Raw genomic sequence first — 26,946 nt, 5'->3', positions numbered from 1 at the left:
AGACGTTCTCCAATGTGCTCATGTGCGTGCGCGCAACCGTTGGTGTTTTTTCTTCAGGGTGGATAGCTAGAGGTCAGCATAGCCCAAGTCCACAGTGCGATTCGTATACCTTCCCGAGCGTAACTCAGCCGGGCATCTTCACGGCTTTTGACGCAAAGCGCCCACCACAACAGCGCCGTTCAGTCACAGGCCGGAGCACAACTGGCCGGGGCGCAACAGGCCCTACCGCAACAGCTACTCCTAACGTAACGTAACCTAACCTACGCCGCCTGTTGCGGTAGGGCCTGTTGCGCTCCGGCCAGTTGTGCTCCGGTGCTGTGAAGCAGTGGCTGTGTTGTGCAAAGCAGATTTACTGTTAGCCGGAGTTACCCACAGCTCATTGATCTAAGGTTATGTGTAGATATTGCATGCTGGTGGTAGGCGTTGAGCCCAGGGCCTTTTTACGAGTCTATTTTGTTACCCACGGTTGCGCTCCCCAACCAAAAAAAGAAGAAGAATTATTTGGACCGGATCGGTCTAAGTCCGCATTGTGGTTTGCATCGCTCTTCGAAGCGTTTCTTGTAAATGCATTCCATCATTTCCATGAACAATATGTAGGCTATAACCTTTATAAAAATGTTCATGTCTTGATGAAATAGTACTTTATTGTAAACATTTGTGAAATAATGAAGTTTTAAAAATTTTCTGCCGTGCTCTGTTTCTTTTTCTAATAGCTGTGCTGTCCAGTGTTGCCAGATGGGCCTTTTTCAGGCCAAATTTCGCAGATGTGGCCTTTTTTAAAGGTATTGGCCTGACAAAAATTAATTTGGCCTTTTTATCCGTTTTGGGCATTTTTTATGAAAAGTGTAATTCCCGTTTTTTTTTCTGATAATTTGGTCCTTCAATTTTATCCAAGACGAGTACACCTAAATTTAGTTTTGCCCAAGACGAATAAACTCTAATTATGACACGTAACTGTGTCAACACTTCGGTTTACAGGTTTAGGTGGCAACACTGGCGAGTGCCGCTCAATTCGGGCAACATTTTGGTTGAACCATGGGACTATATCCAGTTGCCGAGTGGTATAAATAACCACGGATGGCAGAGCTGAGAGCGCGTATAATCGAGTATTTGCAGATATGAGTTTACATTTATTTTCATTTCCGCGTATAAATATTCTACCATCAATACCACAGAACTTCGCCACATCATTAATGTCGCCGGCCACTTCACTATGTATTTTCTTAGCAAACTGAGCCAAAACTTTCTAACGCGATCGAAAAGCTTCAAAGATGTAAGGTGGCAATCGAATCCTAAATATCATAGTTCTGGACCTGTATTATACGGTTTTATTTACGGTCAGCAAGTAACGTGCAGGCTGGAACCTGGCGGCTTATGTAGCATTGGCGGTAATTCAGCTCGTACACTTGGTGAAATTGGTGTAGTTTTTTTGCTTTCTCAAAGCGTTGAGAGTAAATGCATGCCCTGCGAATGGTTAGAACTACCTTTAATTTAAGAATTTCTTATTAATTTCAAATGAGGCCTTTTGTGGCCTTTTTTGTGAGCTAAATTGGCCTTTTTCACTCGGCTCCATCTGGCAACCCTGGTGCTGTCACTGCTGCGCCCGCTACGGCGCTTTTACCTACTACTTTCACGTCTTACTCTTAGGTTAGGCAAACGCAGTTGCAGTTGGGGCCTGGGGCTGCATGTAAATGATGTACCTAGGTAATTGTACGTGTCTCTGAAGCTCTTTCATAAAACCAACCAGAAGAAGGAAATGAGTAAACGCAATTCAAAGTGAAAATGGAGGTCAGAGGAAATGATATTGCTGTTGATTGAGCAAGATTGATGACTCACGCCACTTAACTGCATCAATGCATGTTGAACAATATTGTTGTGGTGGGTGGTGAAGTAAGTTGAGTAACTATACTCTGAAGAGGCAAACATTGTCAAATCATTATTTTTACTACCTACTACAAGTCCTACAACTTGATAACTTCAAAGTCTTCATTCTTATTGTTTCTTCCGTTAGGCCTACTTACCTATTTACTATTGAGTATGTATTGAATTATTTGAATACAGTGAAGTGAAAGCTCAAGACCCAATCCAAAGTGGGTTCTTTGTTCTTGCAAATGAACTCACGGAGACTCCTTGAGTTCATCAAAATGATCAAACCGCATAGGCATATTAAAAATGAACTGATTCTAAAAAAGCTCTGGTTTGCCACTATGTCAAACGCAAACTGTCCCAAATGCAAAAAATGCTCCAAAATCTCTTATTAGCCTAGTTATTACCCTGTGCCTGTTTGATGGTTGGCCTATGTTTAGTTGTTTACCAAAACTTGTGTTTTTCTTGAAAATTTGGAACAACTTCCTGCATACCTATCTGACAATCTGAGTTTGAGTCACTTTGACCAAAAGGCAGAACTGAGAAGAAGCATTCATTCCTACAAATAAATGATTACATGATATTTAAATGATGAATGATAAATAATTATAGGGTAAACGCGGTATATTCCGACACATTAAGGACGCATAGCCGCATAGGCCATTGAGAAATGGAAAACTATAAAAAAATAACCGTATGGGTTACTCAAGTTCTGTTTGCTTCACGTGACTCTCAAAACACCATACTACGCACCGCGGCACCAGCAACAATGAAACGTCACAAAATGTTGCCATATTTATTTAAAAGCCTTTAGAATGCAAACCTACCAAATCCCTATATTCTGACAGGACACTGTGTCAGTGTTACTATATTTGGCACGTGGTGAGACGTATTCCGACCGTGCTTCAAATTGTACTACAGTACTAATACGTTATTCCAACATCCATGTGTTCAAAATTCGAATTTCGATCGCTGTGTGAGACTGTGAGGCTGTGCGGCGTGCGGCCCAGTGTGGAAATCCAGAGGGGTAATATATTAACTGGTAAACATAGCAAATCAGAAAGCAGGACCCAAAAATCTGGAACGTCCAGGTCCAGCACACTTCCACTTTCAGCCCATTGGCCATCATCATCACTGATGAGTCTCTGCAAGATGCCACAGCTGTTTCATTGAAAAAAGCAGTGCTTGCATCATCACAGTAGGCTAACAAGAATCCAATCAACGCTTGAATGCCAGGCTGTAGAGTAGGGCCTTTTAGCTCGAGATATCGGCGTCTTTTCAAGCTCTCCATCAGCCACATCGACCTTAAATTGGCGTCCATGGCCGATCATAAACTATGGCTCAGGCAGCCATGACCAACCATAAACTATAGATTGCATGATCAGCCCTGCTGTCACCGCGCCCATCTTCAGCTTGTTTGATTGCTTGTATCTGTCACCCGATCACAATGTGCATACGTCTGGCAAGCCCAATGCTACTGCAGAAAAAAACTTGTCACGCCCATCTTCAGCTTGTTTGATTGCTTGTATCTGTCACCCGATCACAATGTTCTACATCGCGTAGTTCAGGTGGCTATGAGCTCGTATGCTTGGGTGCTCAAATGTAGCTCTCACCACCATCGGAACTACGCGCTACAACACATAGTTACGATCGTAGCGTGTAGATCAATACGGCGCATCGGCCATATCGATCGTAAATCGTGAATTATGGAGAAGCATAATTGGCGACCGGCGTCCAGTGGTGTCCAGTTTCATCCTCCTCGGCGTCTTTGGTGCATGAAATCGGCGTCCTCGACCTATGTTGTGCCATGCTCTACAGTCTGGCTTGAATGCGTCCAATGTAACAGTTACAACACAAGAATCCAATCAACGCTTGAACGCATCCAACGTACTGTCACAGGGATCCAATCATTGCTAGAACGTGTGCAATGTCACAGCCACTGGAATCCAATCAGTGATAGAAAGCTAGAAGGGACCGCTTCAAATGCACACAATGTTAACGCACTGATGCTAACTTAATGCTTAATGCTACAATTCTTATTTCAAGAGCGTAATACAATAGTGTAGTTATGTCATTATTGATGGAAATCGCAAAGAATAACATCTTCACTATGTACACTCACTCACAAATACATGAAAAACTGCCTATGATTCAATCCACAAATACAAAACTGACCACCGATGCAAGCAGCTGAGACATACAATCTCCTTTCGTTGCAATCAATCAGCCAAACAAAAAACGTAAACAAAGAAGGTACTAGCAGGGATACCAACCGCACCAGCAACCAATGTGAAACCGACATCAATATAGTCATGTGACAAAATGAAAGATACAAATTCTTCTATATTAAAAATTTATCAGTAACTGACATTCAACAGAAATCAGAATGGTTAATTAATCTTCGTAAATATTATACATGCATGCAGAATCAATCGTGTGCAACAGTGGCGGGAATGTAATGATGGTTAGTGTAGTGGTTAGTTCTCATTAAGCAATCGGTGGGTAAGGTAACTACAGAACATTACTGCAGATAAAGCTCCCAAACCTTGAGACGATAATTGAGTGAAAACTTTACTTGATATATTGTGAGCCTTCTAAAGTACCTATTAATAATGAAGAAATCACAAGTTTCACAGAATCTAAATGTTTGAATGCTAAATTTTTGACTTTCGAGTACTCTATTGACTATTGAGTCTATTCTAGTCAGTCAACTGTGAAGTGTCATGTTGTTTGTTATGCATTACCTTTTCTTCGAGAAGTTTCTCCAACTGCCGATGAGTTTCTCCTCAATTTGAAAGCTGAGGTAATGAATAGGTGTCATAAACTATTTTTTTATATTTAATTTGAAACTATTATGTTGAGTAAATAGTATTTCCTTCTGTAGATCCATCCCTCTTGCTCATCTGTGAGTGATGCGCACAATTAACGATCTTGCATGGGACCTTCTCTGTGTTGCCTGACTTGACGTTCATACGATCCTAGCTACCCCAACCGAAGCTGATTTCTGACGGCCTGCAAACCTGTTTCTAGTTGCCTGGAACGTTTTTTTTAAGGCAGAACGCTTTTTTTTTATGTGAACCACAAATTTTAGAATTCCAGCCTGCTGTGCGCTGTATTGGAATACGACACGGCTTTGAATTAGAACACTCTTGAATATTGAGCACTACTTAATTAGGCTTTTAATTAACAGTTATTAAGCTTTTAATTAGGAAAATTTTAATTTTTGCACACAGCTTGGAACGAGCTGTGTGTGTCCAATTCAAGTTGTGTCGGAATTAGTTTTTATGTGTCTAAATCTGTTTCTCAACTTAATCATTTATTAATTTATTTACCACTTGAAATCAGCAAATACAAGTATACTTAACACGTTCCCCGCGCATTGGGCCATATGTGTACCAACAGTGATATTCCACTGCTGCGTATTGGGACACCAGTGTACCAAACGCAGTATTTTATGCCGTTTTGATAAAACACATGTAACTCGAAATTTTGCACGTAAACTTTTTCTTTTATAATATTATTGTTCACTCAAAAAGTGGATTATTAAGTAGAACAAATCAATGGACCAAAATTTTATTCGTAAATCTCCTTGAACAAACGATAAGTAACTGTAAAATTTCTAACTAATAATTCCCTTCTAATCCCTTCTGTTCCCTTCTATTCCCTTCTGTTCCCTTCTATTCCCTTCTGTTCCCTTCTAATCCCTTCTATTCCCTTCTGTTCCCTTCTATTCCCTTATATTTCCTTCTATTCCCTTCTATTCCCTTATATTTCCTTCTATTCCCTTATATTTCCTTCTATTCCCTTATATTTCCTTCTGTTCCCTTCTATTCCCTTCTGTTCCTATCTGTTCCCTTTTGTTCCCTTCTATTCCCCTATATTTCCTTCGATTCTATTATGGTACATATAAGGCTCAATAAATACTTGGTACACCGGTGGTACAATACGCAAGAACAACATGTGGTTATTATTTGCTTGCGTAATGTACCACATGCGTCCCAACATTTTTATTGCAGCTATGCAAAGCTATGATGCCATAGAGCTGCACACACCTCCTCTTGTCCCGGCCAATGGCGTCTAACTGAAGCAGCAACCACTGAAAGCCTTCCGCAATAAGGGAATACTGGGGAAATCTGGATACGCGGGGAACGTGTTAAAGGATTCCTAATATATTCACAGACGTATTTAAAAGTCTCAAACCATAGTATTCTTTCTACAATCTACACAAACAGTTTATCACTATTTGGTAGAGCAAGGTCAACTGTCAACTTTGACACATTTTTCGATGATCTCATTGGGTGGCATGCACCGTCTCTCTTTGGATCTGAACATTTTCCCACTAGATGGCCCAAACCTAGTGTTTTGGCAGTAGTTTGACACACAAATGTATGATGTCACTATTTCAACCATCAACGAACGCATGGAACTAAAACAAAGCTTAATAGGTGTAAAGGAAAAACTAGAGAGGTGTCGGAATTACCCATGATGTTGGAATATACCGCGTTTACCCTAATTATAAATACTAAAGATGATATTAAATTGTAATAATAATAATAATAAATTAATAATAATACATGTACCATCAAACGGAGTAATAAGGGACGGTTTTGAGCATTTTTTGTTACCTAATAACTTCTCACCATGATACATTTTCTAAACAAGTTTAGGCTCATTGTGTAGGCTATCAAATGGCATATTAAAAAAATTCTAAATGCTATTCATAAGGTTAAGGATAAGGTGCCACTGCCAGGCACAAAATAAAACCATCCTAAATTACCGTCCCAAACGGGGTAATCTCAGACACCTTAAATAAAACTGTATTTTAAAACTTTTGAAGCCTGCAGAGTGTAGGTAATCATCCATTACTAACAGTACTTTGAAGTCCTCTTGCATTGTAGATGATGTAGAATTGTAGATGTAGAATAAATGACATTTTCTGTGTTTCTTTACTTATTTACCGTCTATTGATATGATATTGATAACACATTATTTATTCATTACTGTATTATTTATGTGATATTACACTGTATCCATGAACATGCCATTGAGCATTTACAACAACCTTGTCCACTGCAAGCTTCATATCAGCAGCCATGTAGCACTTCTTCTGTATATATCTGTAAGCTTACAGGACGGTGTGTAATTTTACACCATTTTAATTGGGTTTAGTGAATTCACTATGAAAAAGATTGTAAAAAATACCTGAAAAAGAATGGAATGTTTTAGAAACAACCATCATATGTTTTGGAGATATAAATCATACTTTAGGTTAATTACTTTTCATTCTAGTATGATACCCAGTGCACAATTCTATATATGACATTCTGTGTACAATTCTATATATGACATTCTGTGTACAATTCTATATATGACATTCTGTGCACAATTTTGTGATGACTGACAATGCATTAATTTTTTATTAGTGAAATTTTTTGCTGAACAAGGTAAATGTAATCCAAATTCTTTGTTGTTAAATAATTTTTTCAATAACTGAAGCCTTTGCTAACTGAGGTTAAACTGTAAATGCATTTTTAGGGGTGTCCCTTATTTAGCTTATTACCTTGGGGCTTGGGGTATTCAGCACGGAAACTCCGTGAGTTCATTTGCAAGACCCTTGTTACCCCATCGCTTGGAAATGGCTGCCATTTTTTTTAATGAGATAGGCAAATTCCCTCAATCGCGTTTTCAAGCCAACACCTGTGTGCAACTTTTATGTTAGTAACATTTTTTAATACGGCAAATATTTTTTTTTGCTCCAGACCTTAGTAGAGGTACTTTTCCAAAAATAGCACTTTTCACACTTATTTCAGTATTTTTAGAGATAATAAATGTATGATTTCTTAACTAGCTTTATACATAACAGATAATAAAAATGTTGAAGTTTACACCACTATTTTTAGTTTTGCAATATTTTTATTAGTTTGGCTGCTACAACATTTTTACAAAATGTGGGATGCATGCCCGATTTACCCCTGCCCATCCCTTATTACCCCGTTTGACAGTACTAGTAGTACTGTATCACCAAACGCCATTGCTGCAATGGCATTCAATTGAACTTGACAAGTTGCATCAGGGGGGTAGGTGCAAGTAAACAATTTCATGTAACAATGTCTTTCTAATGGTAAAATCATCCTGGTCAGTCAATTATATGCAATAAACTCCTAAACTTTTCAATATGAATAAAAACGGGAATGAATCACATCACAAATGATCACTGAAAGTGAAACACTAACACTACCACATGGCTGAACATGAATTACTGTATTGCCATTACCAAACGCATGCAGCACAGACGTTGGCCTCAAAAATTGCTTTTTTTGTGGCTTCTAGAAATAACTCCACGACTAGTTGTAGAGCTCTGAAATTTGGAGACCATGCCCTATAAACTGTAATCCTGATTTCCTATCATCTTTCATTAACATCTCCTCCATGCAATATCAAAGTTTATTTTTTGCATAAAGTGGTACCATTTTTTAATCCCAGCCGAGCAAGTAGACAATACAAATTTCTCAAAAAGCAAGATGGTGACATCATAGTTTTAAGTTATTTTCCTTCCTTCCCAAACACATGTCAATCAAATTAAGCTACCATGAGAGGCAATTGGTTTTATTGCCTCCTGCATGCTGAAGCAAAAATTGCCTGTCCACCATTTGGTAGCTTTGTTGTGATTGGTGTGTGGTTTGTGCTCTTACTTAATTAAATACAAGATAAGTTATCCAGTAGGAATCTTGCAGCTCAAAAAAGGCCTGAAAAGCTCTAGTCACAGCTTCAACAGCCTACAGCTATAATTTATTTGTAAAATTTACTATATTGTTTTAATTTCAGATTTTCAGTTAACTAACATTCTTTGAGTCTTTCTTTATTTTATTAATAAATCTTACATTGATTTATTCTGTTGAGTGTTTAGACTAATTAATTTAGTAGTGTATTCTGTGAATTTTGAATGCTGGTGGAGCTGGTTTCCAAATCATTCTTGACAAATATGTAGTAAAGTTGCATGGCATCTTATTTGCTTTTGAATTCTTTGACAACTTTTAATTTAAGATAAATAATGATATAAACAAAGGTTTTTTTTATATTGTTAGGCCATAATATTGACTCTTTGTTTTGTGTTGATGCATAAACACTCATAGCCTGATATGGAAAAAATGCATAGCTTGTTGATGTGTATAATTTGAGGATTTTAGGTCTGGAACCTAATTATGTACTTAAATCTTGTTCAATAATTTGAAGGCATAGAAAATTATTTGTACTCTTGAGATAATTGTATATTTTACAGATTTTACATATATATTGTTCATGACGTTTGTAGCATCTTATATATATACATAATTTCTGTCACTTGATTCTCTAACTGGTGAGTATTACTTACTTCTGTGGTGTCAAATATAAAAAAGTTGAAAAATACAATATCCTGGCTATAATTCTGGATGTTTTTCAAATGTAGGTTATCATTCAAACTAATAAGCAGTTAAGAATAAATTTCCATGCAAATTATATATTTGGGTACTTGGCTTCTAATTTGGTTAATGTGTGCCAAGTTTTCTTAAATTTATTGCTGATGGTGTCATATGCTTTTCTATTATATTATATTTATTGTTTGTGCAGGCCTATAAAATGGGTGACAAGGTGGAAGATGAAGTCAACAAATATGGTAAATTATGATTTTTACATACAGTATTTATTGTATGATTGTGTCACAGTATTTATGTTCTAACTGCTACTCTTACATGGGTTATTTAGTGATTAATTCTTTAGCTTGTGCATCTGTTTAATATCATCTGTGCATCTGTTTAATAATCTGTTTAATATCAGGAGCTCTGATTTCTTGAACTAGTAAATTTGGAAAATTTTGTGTTTAGTGATAATTATTTATTATTTTCTTGAGCTACTGAATTTTACTTAGGGTTCAAGTTACTCATGTTGAAAATTGTGGATTCAACCTTGCCATTCATTCTTTGAATCCGCCATTCATTCATTCAAATCACGAAAGTTTGAATGACTTTTAACATTAATTATGTTCTATACTCTCTCATCAGTGATGGAAATTTTACAATTGCTGAAAATGAAAGATTTTAATTATGTAGGCTTCTTGTCTTGTAGGGAATTTTGTACACTTGTTGCCAGTTAATTTCACAAGGAATGTTATTTGATAGGTGTGTACCTAGTTCAGTTATGTATATATATAGTTAATCCCTTTAAAGAATGATTGTTTAGGGAAGTAAGTAATTTACGAGTGTAAATTTATGAAATTGACAACTTGCTTGAGAAGGGAGTTTTGACTAGTTAGTTCATGTCCATGAATTTTCACAGCATTTTAAAGATGTTGCTATGATGTTTATGCTTTTGTATGTATACCATATTTATAGCATGTTTATACACTGGTGGTTATTGGCCAGAGAATTAATCTATTTAAATTTTTAAGGTCAAATGATATTCTCCAGATGACATTAGTTAATCAAATAAAACAAAAAAAAAAAACTTTTAAAAACCACGTTTTCTTTACGGACAAAAAAGAAAAACATTTACTCTTACATACCATTACATTACATTTTACATAACTTAAATGTTATGTAAGAGTAAATGTTTTTCTTTTTTGTCCGTAAAGAAAACGTGGTTTTTAAAAGTTTTTTTTATTTGTTTTATTTCATTATTTTTAGCTTTTTAAAAACAAGAAAAATGTGGTTTTAAATATATTATTCTATATTTATTTATTTTATACTTTTTACTTAGCAATTTTAGCAATTCAAATCAATTTCCATGGTTGACAAGTGTGGATGTTCGAGAAAAAACTCAATTCCAAACCGTGAATTTTCAGTGTTTTTTACATTTTTTTTTCTAAAATTTTTTTTTTCAAAATTATAATTTCTGATGATCAAATCTTGAATTGTTAGGCAGCATAAGCATGCATGCCAAATTTCAAGTTTCTAGGATGTTCAGAAGAGCTCTAAATTAAGGTCTGAATTTTTGATGACAGACAGACAGACACGAAACGAAGCTAAGAAAAACGTGGTAAAATACAGGTTTAAGGAAGTAATTTTATTTTATTAACAATGTTTTGAATATAATGACATTCATTTTCAAGTTATTGGAAGCATTGAATACAGAAATTTTGGTGGAAATACATACATCATACATGTAAGTATGATACTTCGATATTAATAGCATTGAAGTTACAAGTTAATATCCCTTAAATAGTTCCTATTACTGTATTTCATTATTTGTGTTTTCCTCTGGAACTTCTCATAATTAATTTGAACATGAATTTGGTTTGCATTGATTTCTCACAACGATTTCCCATTGCAGGAACTGCCCATGAGTTTGACCCTGACTTCAAAGGGCCTGTGAAGTCACGATCCTGCACTGACATCCTGTGCCTGCTGCTCTTCGTGATGTTCCTTGTTGGCTGGGGCGTCGTGGCGGCATTTGGTGAGCTAAAGAGTAGCACTTTTAGATATATTGCATTTGACCGTTTGACTTGAAGGAGGCCTGTTTAATTTTTTTAATAAGCTAGGCATTAAATGCTATTCAATAATTTCCAGTAATTCAAACAAGGATAGATGTAATCAGAAGTGGCTAATGATCATATTCCTGTTTAGCCTTTTTTTATATTTTTCTTAATCGTTACATTTTTCATCTATTCTGTGACAAATGTGTAATTATTCTTTTGGCACTTGTCTTGCTTAATGTTGAATGATTTGCTAAGAGAAAAAGGTGTGTGCACTGCAAAAAGAAATGTGTTATTCCACTAGAATATGCCTGGCTGGATAACAGAAGTCAGGAATGCAATAATGTACCAGGTCACACAGAATGTCACACATCGAGCGATGAGCGTGAATGTTTTGGTGTGTGATCTGGTTAGCATTTGTGCGTGTCAAGTGCGGAGTGATGGTCTCTGCAAAGTTGCGTGAGAGGAAAAGTTGTGAGTTCAGGAATCAATTGCTCTGGGCTGATAATGGACGGAAGTGTGTCGTTCATTGTATTTATTTTTTAATTCTTTCTTTTACTGAATCTATAGAAGAGTTGTGTTTATTTGTGTTTGGTGTATTGTGTGAATGTATCCTTTTTGTCCGGTATGAAATACATTTTATCATTCTGTTATGAAGGGAATATATTTGTTCTTCTGTCAGGGAACCTTCAGTGTTCTGAAATAAATTATACTTCTTTTATTCCTCTAGTTAACTTTATTGTACTGCCACCAGATAGATATTATTGCCTTTGCCTGATCCTCTTTTTGCCGGCAGGAATAATCCATGGCGACCCCAGCCGCCTCGTGTACCCCACGGACAGCCGGGGTCAGGTGTGTGGCCGGGACCCTGTAGTGGAGAAGAAGCCTTACCTCTTCTTCTTTGACCTCACGCGCTGTGCCACACTTAAGGCCTCCACTGGCTGCCCTACACCACAGGTTAGTCTCTCCTTATGGCCGGGACCCTGTAGTGGAGAAGAAGCCTTACCTCTTCTTCTTTGACCTCACGCGCTGTGCCACACTTAAGGCCTCCACTGGCTGCCCTACACCACAGGTTAGTCTCTCCTTATGGCCGGGACCCTGTAGTGGAGAAGAAGCCTTACCTCTTCTTCTTTGACCTCACGCGCTGTGCCACACTTAAGGCCTCTACTGGCTGCCCTACTCCACAGGTTTGTCTCGCATTAACAAATCATTATTATATTTGCTTCCTTATTATATTTGCTTCCTTATTATATTTGCATATTATATTACATTATTTGCTATAATGACTATTTGGTCATTATTCATCGTGCATGATTCAACATGAAATTCAAGCTTCTGAAGCTGGATTTCACATTAACAAATCAAATGACATTGACAATACTCGGTCATTGTTATATTTGCTTGGTGCTTGACGAAATCCATGTCAGCTGTTTCACTTCTGCTTTGGTGAGATTAACTATGTTATTGCCGTGATAAGTGTGGGGCATGTTCACTGTGAATAATACCCATTGGGTGACGCTTTTCTCTTGTCCTTATAACTTCCGTGATTGTTAAATTGAAATTTTGGAGAGATTTATTTTAAAAATTTACGAGCTGGTATTAAGCCAGGAAAAGTTGTGAATTAAGATTACGATATTATAAAATTAATATTTACTTTTGATGAGAATTTTACCACTTGTGCAGAGAAATCGATGTAACAAATAGAGATTTCAGAATAGGATCTGATTACATATTCACTTTACTCTGGTTTCCTGTCATTTTCATTCAAGATTTAATAGCAGGAACTAATGTAAAAGTGGTAATGATATCTACACAAACTGTCGCGCTTGTGGTGAATAGACCAATGCACAGCCTGAGTGACCCAACAGCTACACCCCATGCAGCACACTTGCCGATTCATTGAAGTACAGCACTCGTTACTACTGCAGTACAGAAGTTTCGTGAGAATAATCTCTTGACGCTTCTGAATGGGTATCACATTATCTCTCTTGGATGAAAGGTTGTAACCTGTGTCTTATGAATCTCATCTGTCCTTGTTCAGTAGGTTTGTATAGCACTAGGAATGCTATCGTTTGTATCGTACTAGGGATGCTATCTTGTCATAATCACTTGTCACATGTTGCGCTTATTTATGTAATTTAAAGCATTTAATATTCTGCAATGTTCAAGTCTTCAATATTTAATATTCTACAATGTTCAATATTCTTCAATACACAATATTCAATATAGTACCATATTGCAGATCTGTGTGGACAAATGCCCCGACAAGAACTGGTTCTACTCCCCCACCACGGACGACGCTGAGGTCCGCCGTAACCTCAAGTGTCAGTACGACGTGGACCCCTTCAACACCTCCATTAAGACCTCGGACCTCGTACTTAATGGCAAATGTGCATTTTATTATGTGCGCAGCCGTGAAGGTTAGTGTCGCATCCCTTATTCCTCTCTCCTTCATTCCTTTCTTCTCCCATCCCTTATTCCTCCTTTTCATTCCTTTCAGCTCCCATCCCTTAATCCCTAATTCATTCCATTATTTTTTCATCCCATATTCCACCCCTCCTTTCATTTGTACTCCCATCCCTTATTCCCCCTTCATCCCTTTCTTCTCCCATCCCTTATTCCCCCTTCATCCCTTTGTTCTCCCATCCCTTATTCCCCCTTCACCCCTTAGTTCCCCAAATCTGTCGTGAAGGATAGACTCTTTAATTTGGTACTTCACTTTTAGAGATTTTGGAGGCATAGTGTCGTCCGCATCTCTCTTTTTTTCATCTATTTTTTAAATTTATAGTTACTGTATTATTTTATTCCCGCTACTGTTAATTAAATTACTGATTGATGCTTTGTCAACTGCGTTCAAAGTATTGCAAGTTATGTTCGCGTGCCGTTGCGTTCTACACTTTCTGAGAAGCAGATCTGTCCTTCAAGTTTAAACGCATTTAGGTAAAGTTTTAATTTACTTGTTCCGTGAAAGTTTTCAACCAAAACTGTAATTCTGTAAAGGAATTAAACTAATTTGCTAGAATTATTCAAACACACTCCCTATGGCGCGTGTTTAGCAGATGTGTAATCTCTCTATTGTTAGGTGACTGCTTAAGTTTAGTTAAGCTCAAGCAAATGCCAGGTAGTGTAGCCACAGTGAAGGTTTTTCATTTAATTGTAATAACATTTTGTGTAGTTGGTCGTCGCTGCATTCCTGAACGCGTCACCGAGCACACAGTTGACATCATCAATTCTATTGACGCAGCATATGCCAACCAGTCGTCTACTCAGAAGTTTGACATGATCATGCGCTCTATGAAATATGTCATGCGCTTTGCATATTGGCAAGAGGTATTCCCGTAGTGTAATTAATGCCATTTTTTACCCAGTTACTTTGCTTTTCTAACCTTGTTAATGCGTGTTGGGGTAAATTATTCTCTGGCTTTTCTAACCTGCTTGCCGGCCAGATGTGTTCTTCCTGTCAGCATCTCTGGTTTTTTGGGCGTTGGTGGGGAGTAAAGTTGTAACGAGAGAAAATTTATCGAATTGTGCAAGTAAAAACTGCATTTGTGGAATATTGCATGATGCAATGGATGTTTGAAATGCTTCAAGGCTTGAACCAAGAAATATATAAATTAACACATTTCCTATCTCGCCAATGGCTATTACGGAAAATAATGTCATATTGAGCACCGGCTGAAGGTTACTTCTACTTCTTGGTTAGAATCTTGTGTCATTTATTGGTGTAAGCCAGCGACTGTGACGTGGCTTGCTAGTGTATAGTGTAGTCGGTTGAGGGTCATATGGAAATACTGCAACTTTAAGAACGCTGAAAATAATACCTAAATTGACGTTCCCTGCATATCTTTTCGGATTTATCAGCACCTGATGGAAATCTGATAATGTCTAAAAAAAATTTACCTCGTACAAGAAACTAGCGTACGAGTGCGCGTGTTTCATTCCATATCATAGTTTTTGCATCTTTGCAGCAATGTTTCCATTCTGTTCTAGAACTTATTGACGAATTAATAAACATGGAAAACAATGTAATTGCTCTACTTTTCCATGCTCAGTTTACTCTGCAAACAATCACGCGATGTTTCTTTTGGGTGTAATCAATTAGTGAGATATTCCTTATTCATTCCTTATCTAGCCTGAAAGTCGAGGAGGATTCATATTTCTTGCGCGGCTTCAGATGAAAATTATAAATTTGAATGTTCTTTTGTCTATTTCATAAACTATTAATCTTTAATGACTCAAATATATGATCGCCATCTCTGCCCAAGATTAATGACCAGCTGTGATCAAATGACACTGTTGGATCAGTTCCATTCCTGTAATCTGTCACACGCATGATCCTGCACTATAAAAGTGACCGGTTGTTATCCCTTTGCACATGGATGCATCAATTGTCGACAATGTTATGTATGTGCGTCAATATCTTATTCATATATTAGGCCTGATAACAATAGTCGCTGTAGCCGTCAAAGGTTCAATGAAGGTTCATTCCATGCACAGTATGAGCCTGTTGCTCAAAAAATTAATTTGTCAAATTGTCTCATTAAAGACTCGTTTTCTAACACGCAGCACCAGCAAAGGGCGAACGTTCCACTATACGCACGCACTTTTGTCGGGCCAAACTAGGTCAAGATAATCCGAACAAAGGCAAAAAGTGCATCGCTATCTGTACAAAGTATCACTTTTTTCTTTAAGGATTTTTACTGCTGCCACTTCATGCCGGCAGTTATTATAAGCCTATGCTTCTAAAACAATTTCTGTGGCAAATTTGCTCAAATTTTCAGCACTCTAATCTTTCTTCATTGTCATGTTATCCATTGATGTGTTTTGACCGTTCGTCTGATTTATTTATTTGTGCTTGCGGAATTTCTAGAATCAGGTTCGAAGAAATATAAATTTGGAATTTTGTGTCGTCTCTAGTCTCCATTTCCAATTTGTCGAATATTTTATAAAGAACAAAAGTTGGAGGGAAGAGCCTCCATTGCTGTGCGACTGTGCTCCTGACTTTAGCCCCCTGTTGCTTTGCGACTGTACTTCTGAGCCTCATGGCTGTGCGGCTATGCCACATTGCTTTGTGGCTGTGGCTAAAGCTTGGTCGGCACGCTGTGCAGTGGCGCGACGCTGTCTGCCCGAGATCGCAGAGTTGGGCGCTGCGATCCAGGACGCCTCAGGCGCCGCTGTCACCACGGCCGAGCAGGTCCCCGTCACCGCCGAGCTGCTCGCTAAGGCCATACGCTATCTTGCCCACCTCTATAAAACTAAAGCGGTAATTACAATTCATAATGCCGTAGTAATAAAAATTCGCTGACATTCGTGTGCAGTAATCATAATTCTTGTTGCGTTTTTGCTCAAGCTTTCACGATCCAAGGTCATCCGCTACTTTGCACGGCTATAAAAGCAATGTTGCGAGTCTAATTTTTTTTAAGCGAAAATTCAAGCACGTGGTTACACATGTGCACGCTTTTTTATTTGAGTTGGTGTTGTGTTTTTACCCAAGCTTTTTCCAATTAAAGGTCATCCGTTACCTTACTCGTCCATATAAAAGCAAAACATTTTTTTTGCACCCATTCTTTTCTTGAGTTGGTATACGTTTACCTAAGTTTTTACGGTATAGTGTGTAATTTTCTCTTTGGCTTTAATGTTACTGTTCCTTTGGTTTGAGAATTAACTTTGGTTATTGATTGGTTTAATTAGCTATGCGATTGTTGTGTTACGTTTCTCTTCTGTTAAAGTGAATAGCTTGTTTTCTCGAATTTACTGTGTCGTTCCATCCTCATGCCTCTAATACAGTATTATGGATCTCTGTGCCAAGCATCAGCACTTCATGCCGCACATTTTCCTCATGGTTATTTCCTCTCGAATTCTGATTTCGCGGCCATTAATTTATGACGATCTTTTCTCGTGGATCGCTGTTGGGAAAAAAGCGTACAATAATGTTGCCAGATAATCGCACCTGTGTATCTCTTATTGGAAGGCTTACAATAATTAATCATTTCTACATACGAGCAAAAGCGGCGTTCTCAGACGCTGAACTGGGCTATCCGACTCGCAATTTGAAATTATTATAGATTAAAATGTTACCTTACTTGAAGAATCCTTATTTATTCAATGTTTTGAATTGATTGCATTTAGATATCTAGATTTAATGAGAACGCGTAGTGTGAAAGATGACTATGAAAACGAAAATACCTTTCTTCGACTATGTTAGAAATGCTATATTCTTTTTTTCCTCAAATTCCATTTTCTGGTATTTTGCATGGAGCTTTGCTAATCCGTCGCTCTTATTTCTGAACGCATGTGATTCTATTTAATTTTAAAGGCTTGCTTTCAACATTTGTTGAAAGTACTGCATGTTATGGTTTGTTTCTATAATTAACATATTCACTTCCTCAAATGCACGCGAAATATTCAATAATTTATGTTGAGTAAATACTTGAAATGATTTAGAGATCCTACGTCTGAATTGTGATAATATTTGCCTTGCCTGTTATTATTCGTTCATATAATTTTTTGCGTCTAATTTTTTTGATAATTTATAAACTTATTCAACTTTTCTGTGTAACGTTCCCTCAAACTTTTGGACAAGATGTCTCGATTTCTTCTTAAAATAATTACAAATGTGAATAAACATAATACTTCACAATTATCATGTGATTGGTGCCCGTAGCTTGAGGTTTTTTAAAGCCTATTCTGCATGGTTTTTATTCAGTATGATTTGTTTTGTCATCAGTAGCCAAATGAATTTTCAGGAACTTTTCGTCAATAGTTAAAGGCTACGCTTAAGAATGAACAGGATAAATTTTGCTGAAAGCACTAGTGATTGTCATGGCAATCTTTAGTATTTAGCTCTTCACTATACCTGCAAAGTGCACTCGAAGCACTAGGCCGTGTGGTTTGTAGGTTGTGTTGAGATTGTATAGGTAGAGATTTTCTATATTACTCCCGACTCAGTTATCTGAAAAAAATAACAGTGATATCAAAACCTCTCACTGTGATTCTTGTTATAATCTTGTCACATTAGCCATTACCCTAATGAGACTTTAATAAACTAGGGCTGGTAAATCACACTTCGTTCCAATGTTATTCACACGACGCACGTCAGTATCCGAGATTCAGAGTATGAGGTTTGAACATTTTTTTTTATTTTTCTGCTTTATCTTCTCCATAAATTTTATTGTAATTTGCCACGGGCAACTAAACCTGCCGATGTCTTTATTACTAAAATTCACGCGTGTGCTTTGATGTTTGTGAATCTTTGCTAAGACCACGATGAACTAATGGTTATTTATGGTACTGCATCCTTACCAAAATTTCCGAGCAGATTACTTTTCATTATTTCATTAAGTTTCAATTCACCTAATAATAATAAAACATATGAACGACACAGGTAGCAGAGGGAGCGTTCGAAGACATCAAAGCGACATGGCACCTCATCATCGGGTTCTGTGTGCTGGCCATGGCCGTGTCGCTGGTCTGGATCTTCTTGTTGCGGTTCATCTCCAAGGTCCTCATCTGGTTCTCCATGGTCGCCTTTGTGGCCATCTGCGCCTTCGGTAAGCGCTTATTCTATTTCGTAGTGTTTTTTTAATAAAAAACCTTAAAATGCTTTATTGAAATTAATTTTATGTTCGAAGTAAAGGTAATTTAGCTATTAGAGTCTAGGAGATAGTTGATCCAGGAATACCTGAGGTTTATTTGTAACCATTCATGTCGTAAAATTAGGCAGAAGTTCTTCATTTGTGTAAGTTTTACTCACTGAAATAACAAATAAGACAATTGTTAATTTTAAGAATGTTGTGGTGTTTAATCAGAGTTGCATAAAGCATAATAATTTATGTAAATAATCTGTTATCATGTTTATGTATAATTATAATTCAGTCGTCCATTTCAGAACTCGAGGCTATGTACATTGTTGAAGTGAAGTTCTTTATTTTTTTATTAACAATTTATTTCTTGCAGCCTGTTACTACTCGATGAGCCAATACATCTACCTGCGGTCACGGTCCGCCAACTCGACGGAGGCGGCGAAGGAGAGCAGCCCTCAAGCGCTCTCAATAGAGCAGGAGTTGAGGAGCGAGTTCCAGAAGTACTCTGAGCGCGAGAGCACCTGGCTTGTGCTCTTCTTCGTGTGCTTGTCGCTGCTGGTGATCTGCCTGCTGCTGCTCATCATCCTGAGGAAGCGTATCAACATCGCCGTCGCGCTCATTGGTCAAGCCAGCAAGTGAGTTTCAGCTGAAGTTTCATCTGAAGGCAGTTTCATCTGAAGGTAGTTTCATCTGAAGGTAGTTTCATCTGAAGGTAGTTTCATCTGAAGGTAGTTTCAGCTGAAGGTAGTTTCATCTAAAGGTAGTTTCATCTGAGATTCTGAGATAGTTTCATCTATAGGTATTTCCTCTGAAAGGTAGTTTCATCTGAGATTCTGAGGTAGTTTGATCTGTAGGTATTTCCTCATGATAGTTTCCTGATCTTCTGAATACTTTAGTCTCTAGGTGATCTGAAACTGAAAAGTTTCAGATCAACTAGAGTATCTGAATCTGAAAAAGTGCTCAGTTGCATGATGTCGACATGGTACGGTTGCCAGACATCATCCAGAGCCATGGGTGACATGATGTCAACATGTTGCTTGTTCCCCAGAGCCGTGGGTGACATGATGTCAACATGTTGCGTGTTCCCCCAGAGCCGTGGGTGACATGATGTCAACATGTTGCGTGTTCCCCCAGAGCCGTGGATGACATGATGTCAACATGTTGCGTGTTCCCCCAGAGCCGTGGATGACATGATGTCGACATGTTGCGTGTTCCCCCAGAGCCGTGGGTGACATCACTGACATGATGTCAACATGTTGCATGTTCTCCCAGAGCCGTGGGTGACATGATGTCGACGCTGCTGCTGCCGGTGCTGCCGTACCTGCTGCAGGTGGTGACCATCTCTGTGTTCTGCGTGGTGGCCGTGTTCCTCGCCAGCGCCGGCCGCCCTCAGTACGCAGTCTCCTGCAGCGGCGCCTGCTGCCCCGGCCTGCAGGTCCTCTACCTATTGTTATATTGATTACCATACCGTAATGCCTTTATGATAATGATTATCATAATTAAAATATTGATTACCATTTACCATACTGCATTGATGATAATGATCATCCCCCCCCGTGCCATCTCGTCCTTGTCGTGGGGGGGGGCTTGCGTGTCTCGATGAGACCCGAGGCTGTACGGCCTCAGATGCAATCATGGCCGGTGGAATCTACCGCCCAGCCCCTGCGCCTAAAATGGATCAGGCTATAAGCCTTGAAGACGGAAGAGACCAAACATCTTTGACGTAGCTGAAGACCTCACCTCCGGCGCGAAATAGATAGCTATCTGAAGCGCTAGTAAATCTTTTACTACTACTACTACTACTACTCATAACAAAAATTTGGATTACTATACTGTATTGATGATATGATGATAGTTGAAGAATTGGTTACCATTCATCAATCGTTGATAACGTCGACCACCCACAGGAAGGGGCCATGTGCGAGCCCGTGCACTTCAACGAGACCAACGCCTGCGCGGGCGCGACATGTCAGTTCCTGAAGGTCTACGTCAACCCTCACATCCCCAGGCTGCAGGTGTGCTTACGTGGGATGTGTTCAGTGGTTTTCTGTCTGATGTTACCCTCGTGTCATCAGTTTCATGATGAGTTATACGTGCAGCCTTTACTTGAAATCCTCTTCATGGAACCTCTACACCCCCAGGCTTCCGGGGGACATTAATTGCTTGATGTGTTTGTATTTTCTTACTCTGGCGTTACTCTCGTGTCTTCAGTCTATTAAGAGTTACATTCTCAAGTCTTTTCTCCTGATGTGGCCTGACGGCGACAGGCCACATCAGGCCTACACTTCAGCGCCGCCATTACTATGTTATGATGTATCTATGTAAATTCTCGAATATAAATTTCATTATCGGTTAAATTCTCGTATCATGACAATGTCCTAGCGTGGTAACCATACACGTTTTATGTAAACCTTGCCAAGTGTTGACGTTCTGTGACTAAGTGGCATATTCTATTTTGAATTTCCATTAAAATATTTTTTTTCTCTCTTCTTAACATTGCCACCTGCAAGTTCTTGCATATTGATCCAAAATGTAAAAAGAAAACTTCTATACGTTTTATTTTTACACTTTTGCCAACTAGGTATATTATGATAAATCAATTATTTGATTTGGAATTAAAACCTCTCTAATGAATTTTAGTCTCACATTGATTATAGTGTGCTATTCATTTAGTTCGTAATTTCCATGGTACAAAATGTTCTGAGCTTTTCTTCATCTATTGATTAGATCTACAACGTGTTCGCGCTGTTCTGGTGCCTGTTCTTCATTTCGGCAATGGGAGAGATGGTGCTGGCGGGCGCCTTCTCGTCTTGGTATTGGGCTTTTGATAAGAACAAAGACCTGCCTCTCTTGCCTGTCACGTACAGCCTCGGTCGCACGCTCAGGTAAGGGCCTGCCACTCTTGCCTGTCACGTACAGCCTCGGTCGCACGCTCAGGTAAGGGCCTGCCACTCTTGCCTGTCACGTACAGCCTCGGTCGCACGCTCAGTTAAGGGCCTGCCACTCTTGCCTGTCACGTACAGCCTCGGTCGCACGCTCAGTTAAGGACCTGAAATATTGAAAATTAAACCTAAATATTCTTAATTCTTAACAAAACAGCTGGCACTACATATTCGCTTGATTAATATCACTGGCTTTTGATTCAGTTGTTCAAGAATTTCTCGCACAGATACATAAATGAATTATTACAAAACAATTTTTGCAATGATCCCCTTATGTCACTTTCAGTTTTCACAATAATGAATGTTATCAAAGCTGACGTGGGGAAAGTGCACTTGAATGTTTGACCTTGAATTAAGTTTAGGTTGATTGCAATGTTTTAAGGTGTAGCGCTTATTGATGTACGTTTTATTTTGCAGGTACCACATAGGCACACTGGCGTTCGGGTCGCTGATCATCGCTATAGTGCGCATGATTCGCCTGATATTCGAATACATCGACAAGAAGGTGCGCGAGAAGACCGACAGCTGGCTCGTCAAGTGTCTCATGTGTTGCTGCCGCTGCTGCCTCTATTGCCTCGAGAAGTTCCTCAAATTCGTCAACAGGTGCGCAAGCTGATGTTTGTTACTTACAATTTTGCCAGCAGTTGAGGAAACCGGTTATTTGCTGCCGACACAATATTTTTTTAAAGTGAACTTAAGGGTGCACTAACTGCTACGTTATTTTAATTATGTGCATTTCGGTAACATTGCTCTTGCGTGCATATGAATCAGAAAATTCGGTAAATTTAAAATTCTTTACATTTAGGACATAAGTCCTTAAATGTATCAGTAGAATTCAAACCGAACTGAAATCTTATATATATGAAGTACATGTGTCTCATGATCAAAAGTTTCATCATAAAAAATTAATTTTTTTACTATCGATGTCGAATTACCCATATAAATCATTAAGCAGTTTGGTTATTCCATTATTTGAGGCTCTATGTTTCCCAGGAATGCCTACGTCTATTGTGCCATCTACGGCAAGAACTTCTGCGCGTCCGCCAGGAGCAGCTTCTCGCTCCTCATGCGCAACATTGCGCGCGTTGTCGTCCTCGACAAGGTAAGCAACGAGCTGTTGTAGTTGATTGCCCACACTGGTAGTGGCGACTAGGCAGGAGGTCATAGGTCAGTTTCTCAAGGCACTAATGCCAGTGGCAGTTCTACGACGATCACTGACCCTCCAGAAGCATTTGTTTTCATTACACAACACAATGGACAAGCCAGGTACTCATTTATTAAACAAAATTTGATGAATGCCTGAGTCGGCCATGAGATGAGCTTCCCGGAAGAACTTATCCTCAGTCAGACTCGAATTCGGATCACTGTGTTAGGAGAGGCGGTCTCTCTCACCGCCGTAGCTCAAGGTGAGCAACACCGCGCGTCGTACTATTCGTACTACTATTACTACTATTATTACTAGCTACTTTTACCACTAGCAGTATTCGTCGTACTATATGCATACTGCTCGGAGCCTAAAACGTACTTTATGAGCATAGATTCCATGAAGATCCTGCACATGAAGAACTACGACAAGGGTAGCAAGTGGAACATAGCATATGTGAACTGCAGCTGAAGGAAGAGGTGGAAATGAATGTTGCGTTTTTATTCAACTCTCATTCAAATAGCTGGACAAGGTAAATGTGACGAAAGAAAAACTGTTGAATTATGTGGAATTGGCCTTGACATTATTTTGTTATTCGCGTGTCTACAATTGAACTCTTCTATGACACGTTTTTAGCGCATTTTCTCATTTAAGGAAAAAATGCACTATTTTGCTCGCCATGTCCGTCTGTCTGTCTCTCTGTCTGTCCGTCCGTCTGTCCCTCCGTGACTTCACGTTTTCGTCGACGAGAAAATGCGCTCTCTGTCACTCACTGCAGTGAGTACTGAGTTATATTTTTTTCCACTAATGAACACGTGTGGCTTGGGTGGCCGTCTGCGCAATATCTATTTGTTGTCTTATTATTTTTTAGGTAACTATCACTAGCCAAATTAATGAATCCGACATAAACACTCCATTCATTCATGCAAAGAAGTTGAGAAACTTCCAAATTTGATGGTCAATGAACTCATTGCATGTACTCGTATCAGGGGCTGCACTATCAAGAATAATTAAGACTTCGTAACTCCGTCAGCCAATCACGGACGGATATTAAAGCTGAGCCCACCAATCACAGACAAGAAATCGGCTGCGCTGTCTGCTTATGCCGCTACATGTACCTATTACGCATTTTTGAGTATATGTCTCTAGATACGTAATCAAATGTAAATAATAATATTTTGTGCAGGTGACCGACTTCCTGCTGTTCATCGGCAAGATGGTGGTGACGGGCGGCGTCGGCATCGTGGCGTACTTCGTATTTAGTGGTGGAATCCAAGGTATTCGTAGCGAAATTCCTCACACGAACTACTACCTCACCCCTGTCATCCTCATCACCATCGTGACGTACTTCATCAGCAGCGCCTTCTTCTCCGTCTACGAGATCGGCGTAGACACGCTCTTCCTCTGCTTCCTTGAGGACTCGGAGCGCAACGACGGATCTGAACAAAAACCCTACTTCATGAGCAAGGATCTCATGAAGATCCTGCACAAGGAAAATAAAACCAAGGAGGAATAATGTTGTGAGCGCTAGCTCTACTTCATTAAAAAAGACCTTAGGAAGATCTTGCACAAGGAAAACAAATCTTGGGAGGAATAATGTTGTGAGCGCAAGCTCTACTTCATGAAAAAAGAGCTCATGAAGATCCTACACAAAAATCAAGGAAGAATAATGCAGTTTACGTCCTTAGTGCCGCAGCTCTTGCTCACTCGTGGGCATTGATCACAAAAGACGCGTGTCTCCTAATGTTTGCCCTGCCGTACGTCCGTAAACTTCGTCTCAAAGAATGTTGCATGAACTTGCATTAGTCACTATTTTTTGATGTGTTTTTGAGTACTTGATAGGTACATATTCTCGAACTTGCCTCAAAATGCCTATTGTTTTTGTGAAAGTCCGACACGATGAAAACTAGCATTATTTTCTGCCATTATATATTTCTTCATTTTAAGCTGCGTATTGTCAGATGTTGGCTTGACGGAATTCTTATTGTTTCGTTCCGTCTTCTAATTTATGTGCCCCGGATTTATGATTTTGCTGGTATAAGGTTATGAACCTTTCCTTATAGCAATGCGTGTATTCCTATATCAACTATTGGTATTCATTTACGTGATCGCGTTGACCCTATTTGTGTTCAGCTAATAGTTTTCAGTATGAAAGCTTATTTTTATGTTAAGTGCTCATCAATCGTGGTTGCTGCCAAAAAAATAATTAGGTTATATCATTGTGCGATCTGTTTTGACATGTTTTTGGAACTCATGCTTTTATTGATTTGAATAACATACCATTTATCTTGTATGTGCTTTTGTCAAGATAAACCAACGGATTTTATTTATCTCATCTATACTTTTGACGGAATGTCTGTACTTTTAACGGAATCTATATTTTTGTGCTTTAAGAGTTCACAATTGAACGTCAGAACAAAAAAACGTTTCATAACCCGACCATGTCGACACGATCGTCTATGCCGGTATTGGGTAACGAATGCATTTATAATCACATGTTAATGTTACACTCTTATCAATATGTATTTGACTTACTCACTCTGACCCGACGTTCACCGGATAATCATTCGAACGCCTCAAAGGTTTTAGGTTCTTTTGTTCATTGTTCTGCTTGTCAGTTATTATATTCTATTTTTATTTTGAAATTGAGTTTATGTCGGTACCAAATGTTATGCACCCCCAGGCTATTTCAACTGATCTTCTTGACGAATGAATATTTTCTTTTCTTCGATGAAACAAGATGCACTCACATGTTTTTATTTCGTACATAAACAAAATTCATTATTCGTTGATCTAATTCGTGTAACTTGAATTGTATTAAAACTTTTCTGTGGTCTCGTTTGAGTACTTGATGCGAAAACCTTTTTTTTTTTTTTGTTCCAACTATGACCGTATTATTAAACGGTCTGCTATCTTAATGAGTATTGTGTGTTGTAGTAAATGATGTATGATGTATCCAATGTTACCGTAAATTTGCATGACTAGCTAATCAAGTAGACTTGATTATGTTTACTCTAATCACATACTTCTTATAAGGTGACTTTGTCGTGTCGTTCATGTCTTTCCGAACTAAATAATACGGGGATCGACGTGCACTTCACTGCGGTGTTCAGCGTGCATGTTGTTTGTTGTAATTCCTTTGGTCTCTACTCGCCTGTAACGATTCAATTCATTCTTCAGCTGTGGGCGTTGAAATCCATAAAGTAAATGATCAACTTATTGTTATTGCATGTTAGTCATTAAAAGGCATTTATTGACATCGCAATGATGAGATGGCATCATACTCGGTCGTCGACTGCATGATATTATTTTAATATTAAGGTTTTTGCTTCTCGTTTTCCTCTGAGACAATGTGGCCTTGGAAATTAGAAAGTTTCAACTTGATGCGTGTGAACGGAAAACAAAAATGGGTTGAGTTTATGTCGGTACCAAATGTTATGCACCTCCAGGCTATTTCAACTGATCTTCTTCTTTTCAACTGATCTTCTTTCAACTGATCTCTTCTTCTTCAACTGCCAGCTTTTTTCAATGGCCACAGTGGTGGTAGTCAGACACAGTCTACGTTAAGGACATGTTTTCACTCGCAACACATGCATGCGCTTGCATACCTGGTTATAAAGCTAGCTCTTATTTGCTCATTATTCCGCTTATGTAATGAAGGTTTTATCTCACCTATTCTTAACTTCTACCTTTACAGTGTCGCAAATGTCCCCGAGTTCATTGCGCTGTTTTTCATTGGATTAAGACTAACCCTGTTTTTCACTGGAGTTACTAACGTTACAACATCGTTAGACACAGTTGTGTGGCACGATGTATTTTCAGTGAACCCTTCTTCACTCCTCGTGCTATGTGGATGGTCCCTATTTTTTTACTTGCTCTTCAACATTGATTTACTTTTGCCTAATATATTTGTACGAAAAGAACGGGTTCATTTAGCACCTCGACAACTCTCGTTGAGCCCCT

The 26,946-nt window shown here is 38.7% G+C and overlaps 1 protein-coding gene across 5 annotated transcripts; it reads left to right on the top strand.

The window, feature by feature from the left end:
* The first annotated feature begins 1,726 nt into the window (after positions 1–1,726).
* LOC108673370 (choline transporter-like protein 4) lies at positions 1,727–26,407 on the top strand. Of its 5 annotated transcripts, none has more exons than XM_018161189.2 (14): positions 1,727–1,788; positions 9,475–9,520; positions 11,173–11,295; positions 12,111–12,271; positions 13,557–13,734; positions 16,423–16,577; positions 18,699–18,864; positions 19,271–19,532; positions 20,170–20,332; positions 20,805–20,912; positions 21,625–21,782; positions 22,257–22,442; positions 22,833–22,941; positions 24,170–26,407. In XM_018161189.2, exons 1-14 carry the CDS (start codon positions 1,783–1,785, stop codon positions 24,497–24,499), a joined length of 2,151 nt encoding a protein of 716 aa, XP_018016678.1. In that variant the 5' UTR covers positions 1,727–1,782; the 3' UTR covers positions 24,500–26,407. The 5 variants fall into 5 exon arrangements, with proteins under 5 accessions (XP_018016678.1, XP_047737177.1, XP_047737178.1 ...); XM_047881221.1 differs by lacking the exon at positions 16,423–16,577 and adding an exon at positions 14,490–14,644 and having other exon boundaries at positions 1,729–1,788; XM_047881222.1 differs by lacking the exons at positions 1,727–1,788; positions 16,423–16,577 and adding exons at positions 9,154–9,223; positions 14,490–14,644.
* Positions 26,408–26,946: the final 539 nt, after the last annotated feature.

The sequence above is a fragment of the Hyalella azteca genome, unplaced genomic scaffold (genome assembly GCF_000764305.2).
Source record: "Hyalella azteca isolate HAZT.00-mixed unplaced genomic scaffold, Hazt_2.0.2 contig7364, whole genome shotgun sequence".
Lineage (NCBI taxonomy): Eukaryota > Metazoa > Arthropoda > Malacostraca > Amphipoda > Hyalellidae > Hyalella > Hyalella azteca.
The sequence above is the reverse complement of the archived record's forward strand: the minus strand, read 5'-3'. Positions and strand labels throughout refer to the sequence as shown.

Bases quoted from the DNA above. Each gene is read 5' to 3' on its own strand.
- LOC108673370 (XM_018161189.2), top strand. The intron at 11,296-12,110 runs GTGAGCTAAAGA...TTTTGCCGGCAG, and splicing joins GGGCGTCGTGGCGGCATTTG to GAATAATCCATGGCGACCCC. The intron at 13,735-16,422 runs GTTAGTGTCGCA...CACGCTGTGCAG, and splicing joins TTATGTGCGCAGCCGTGAAG to TGGCGCGACGCTGTCTGCCC.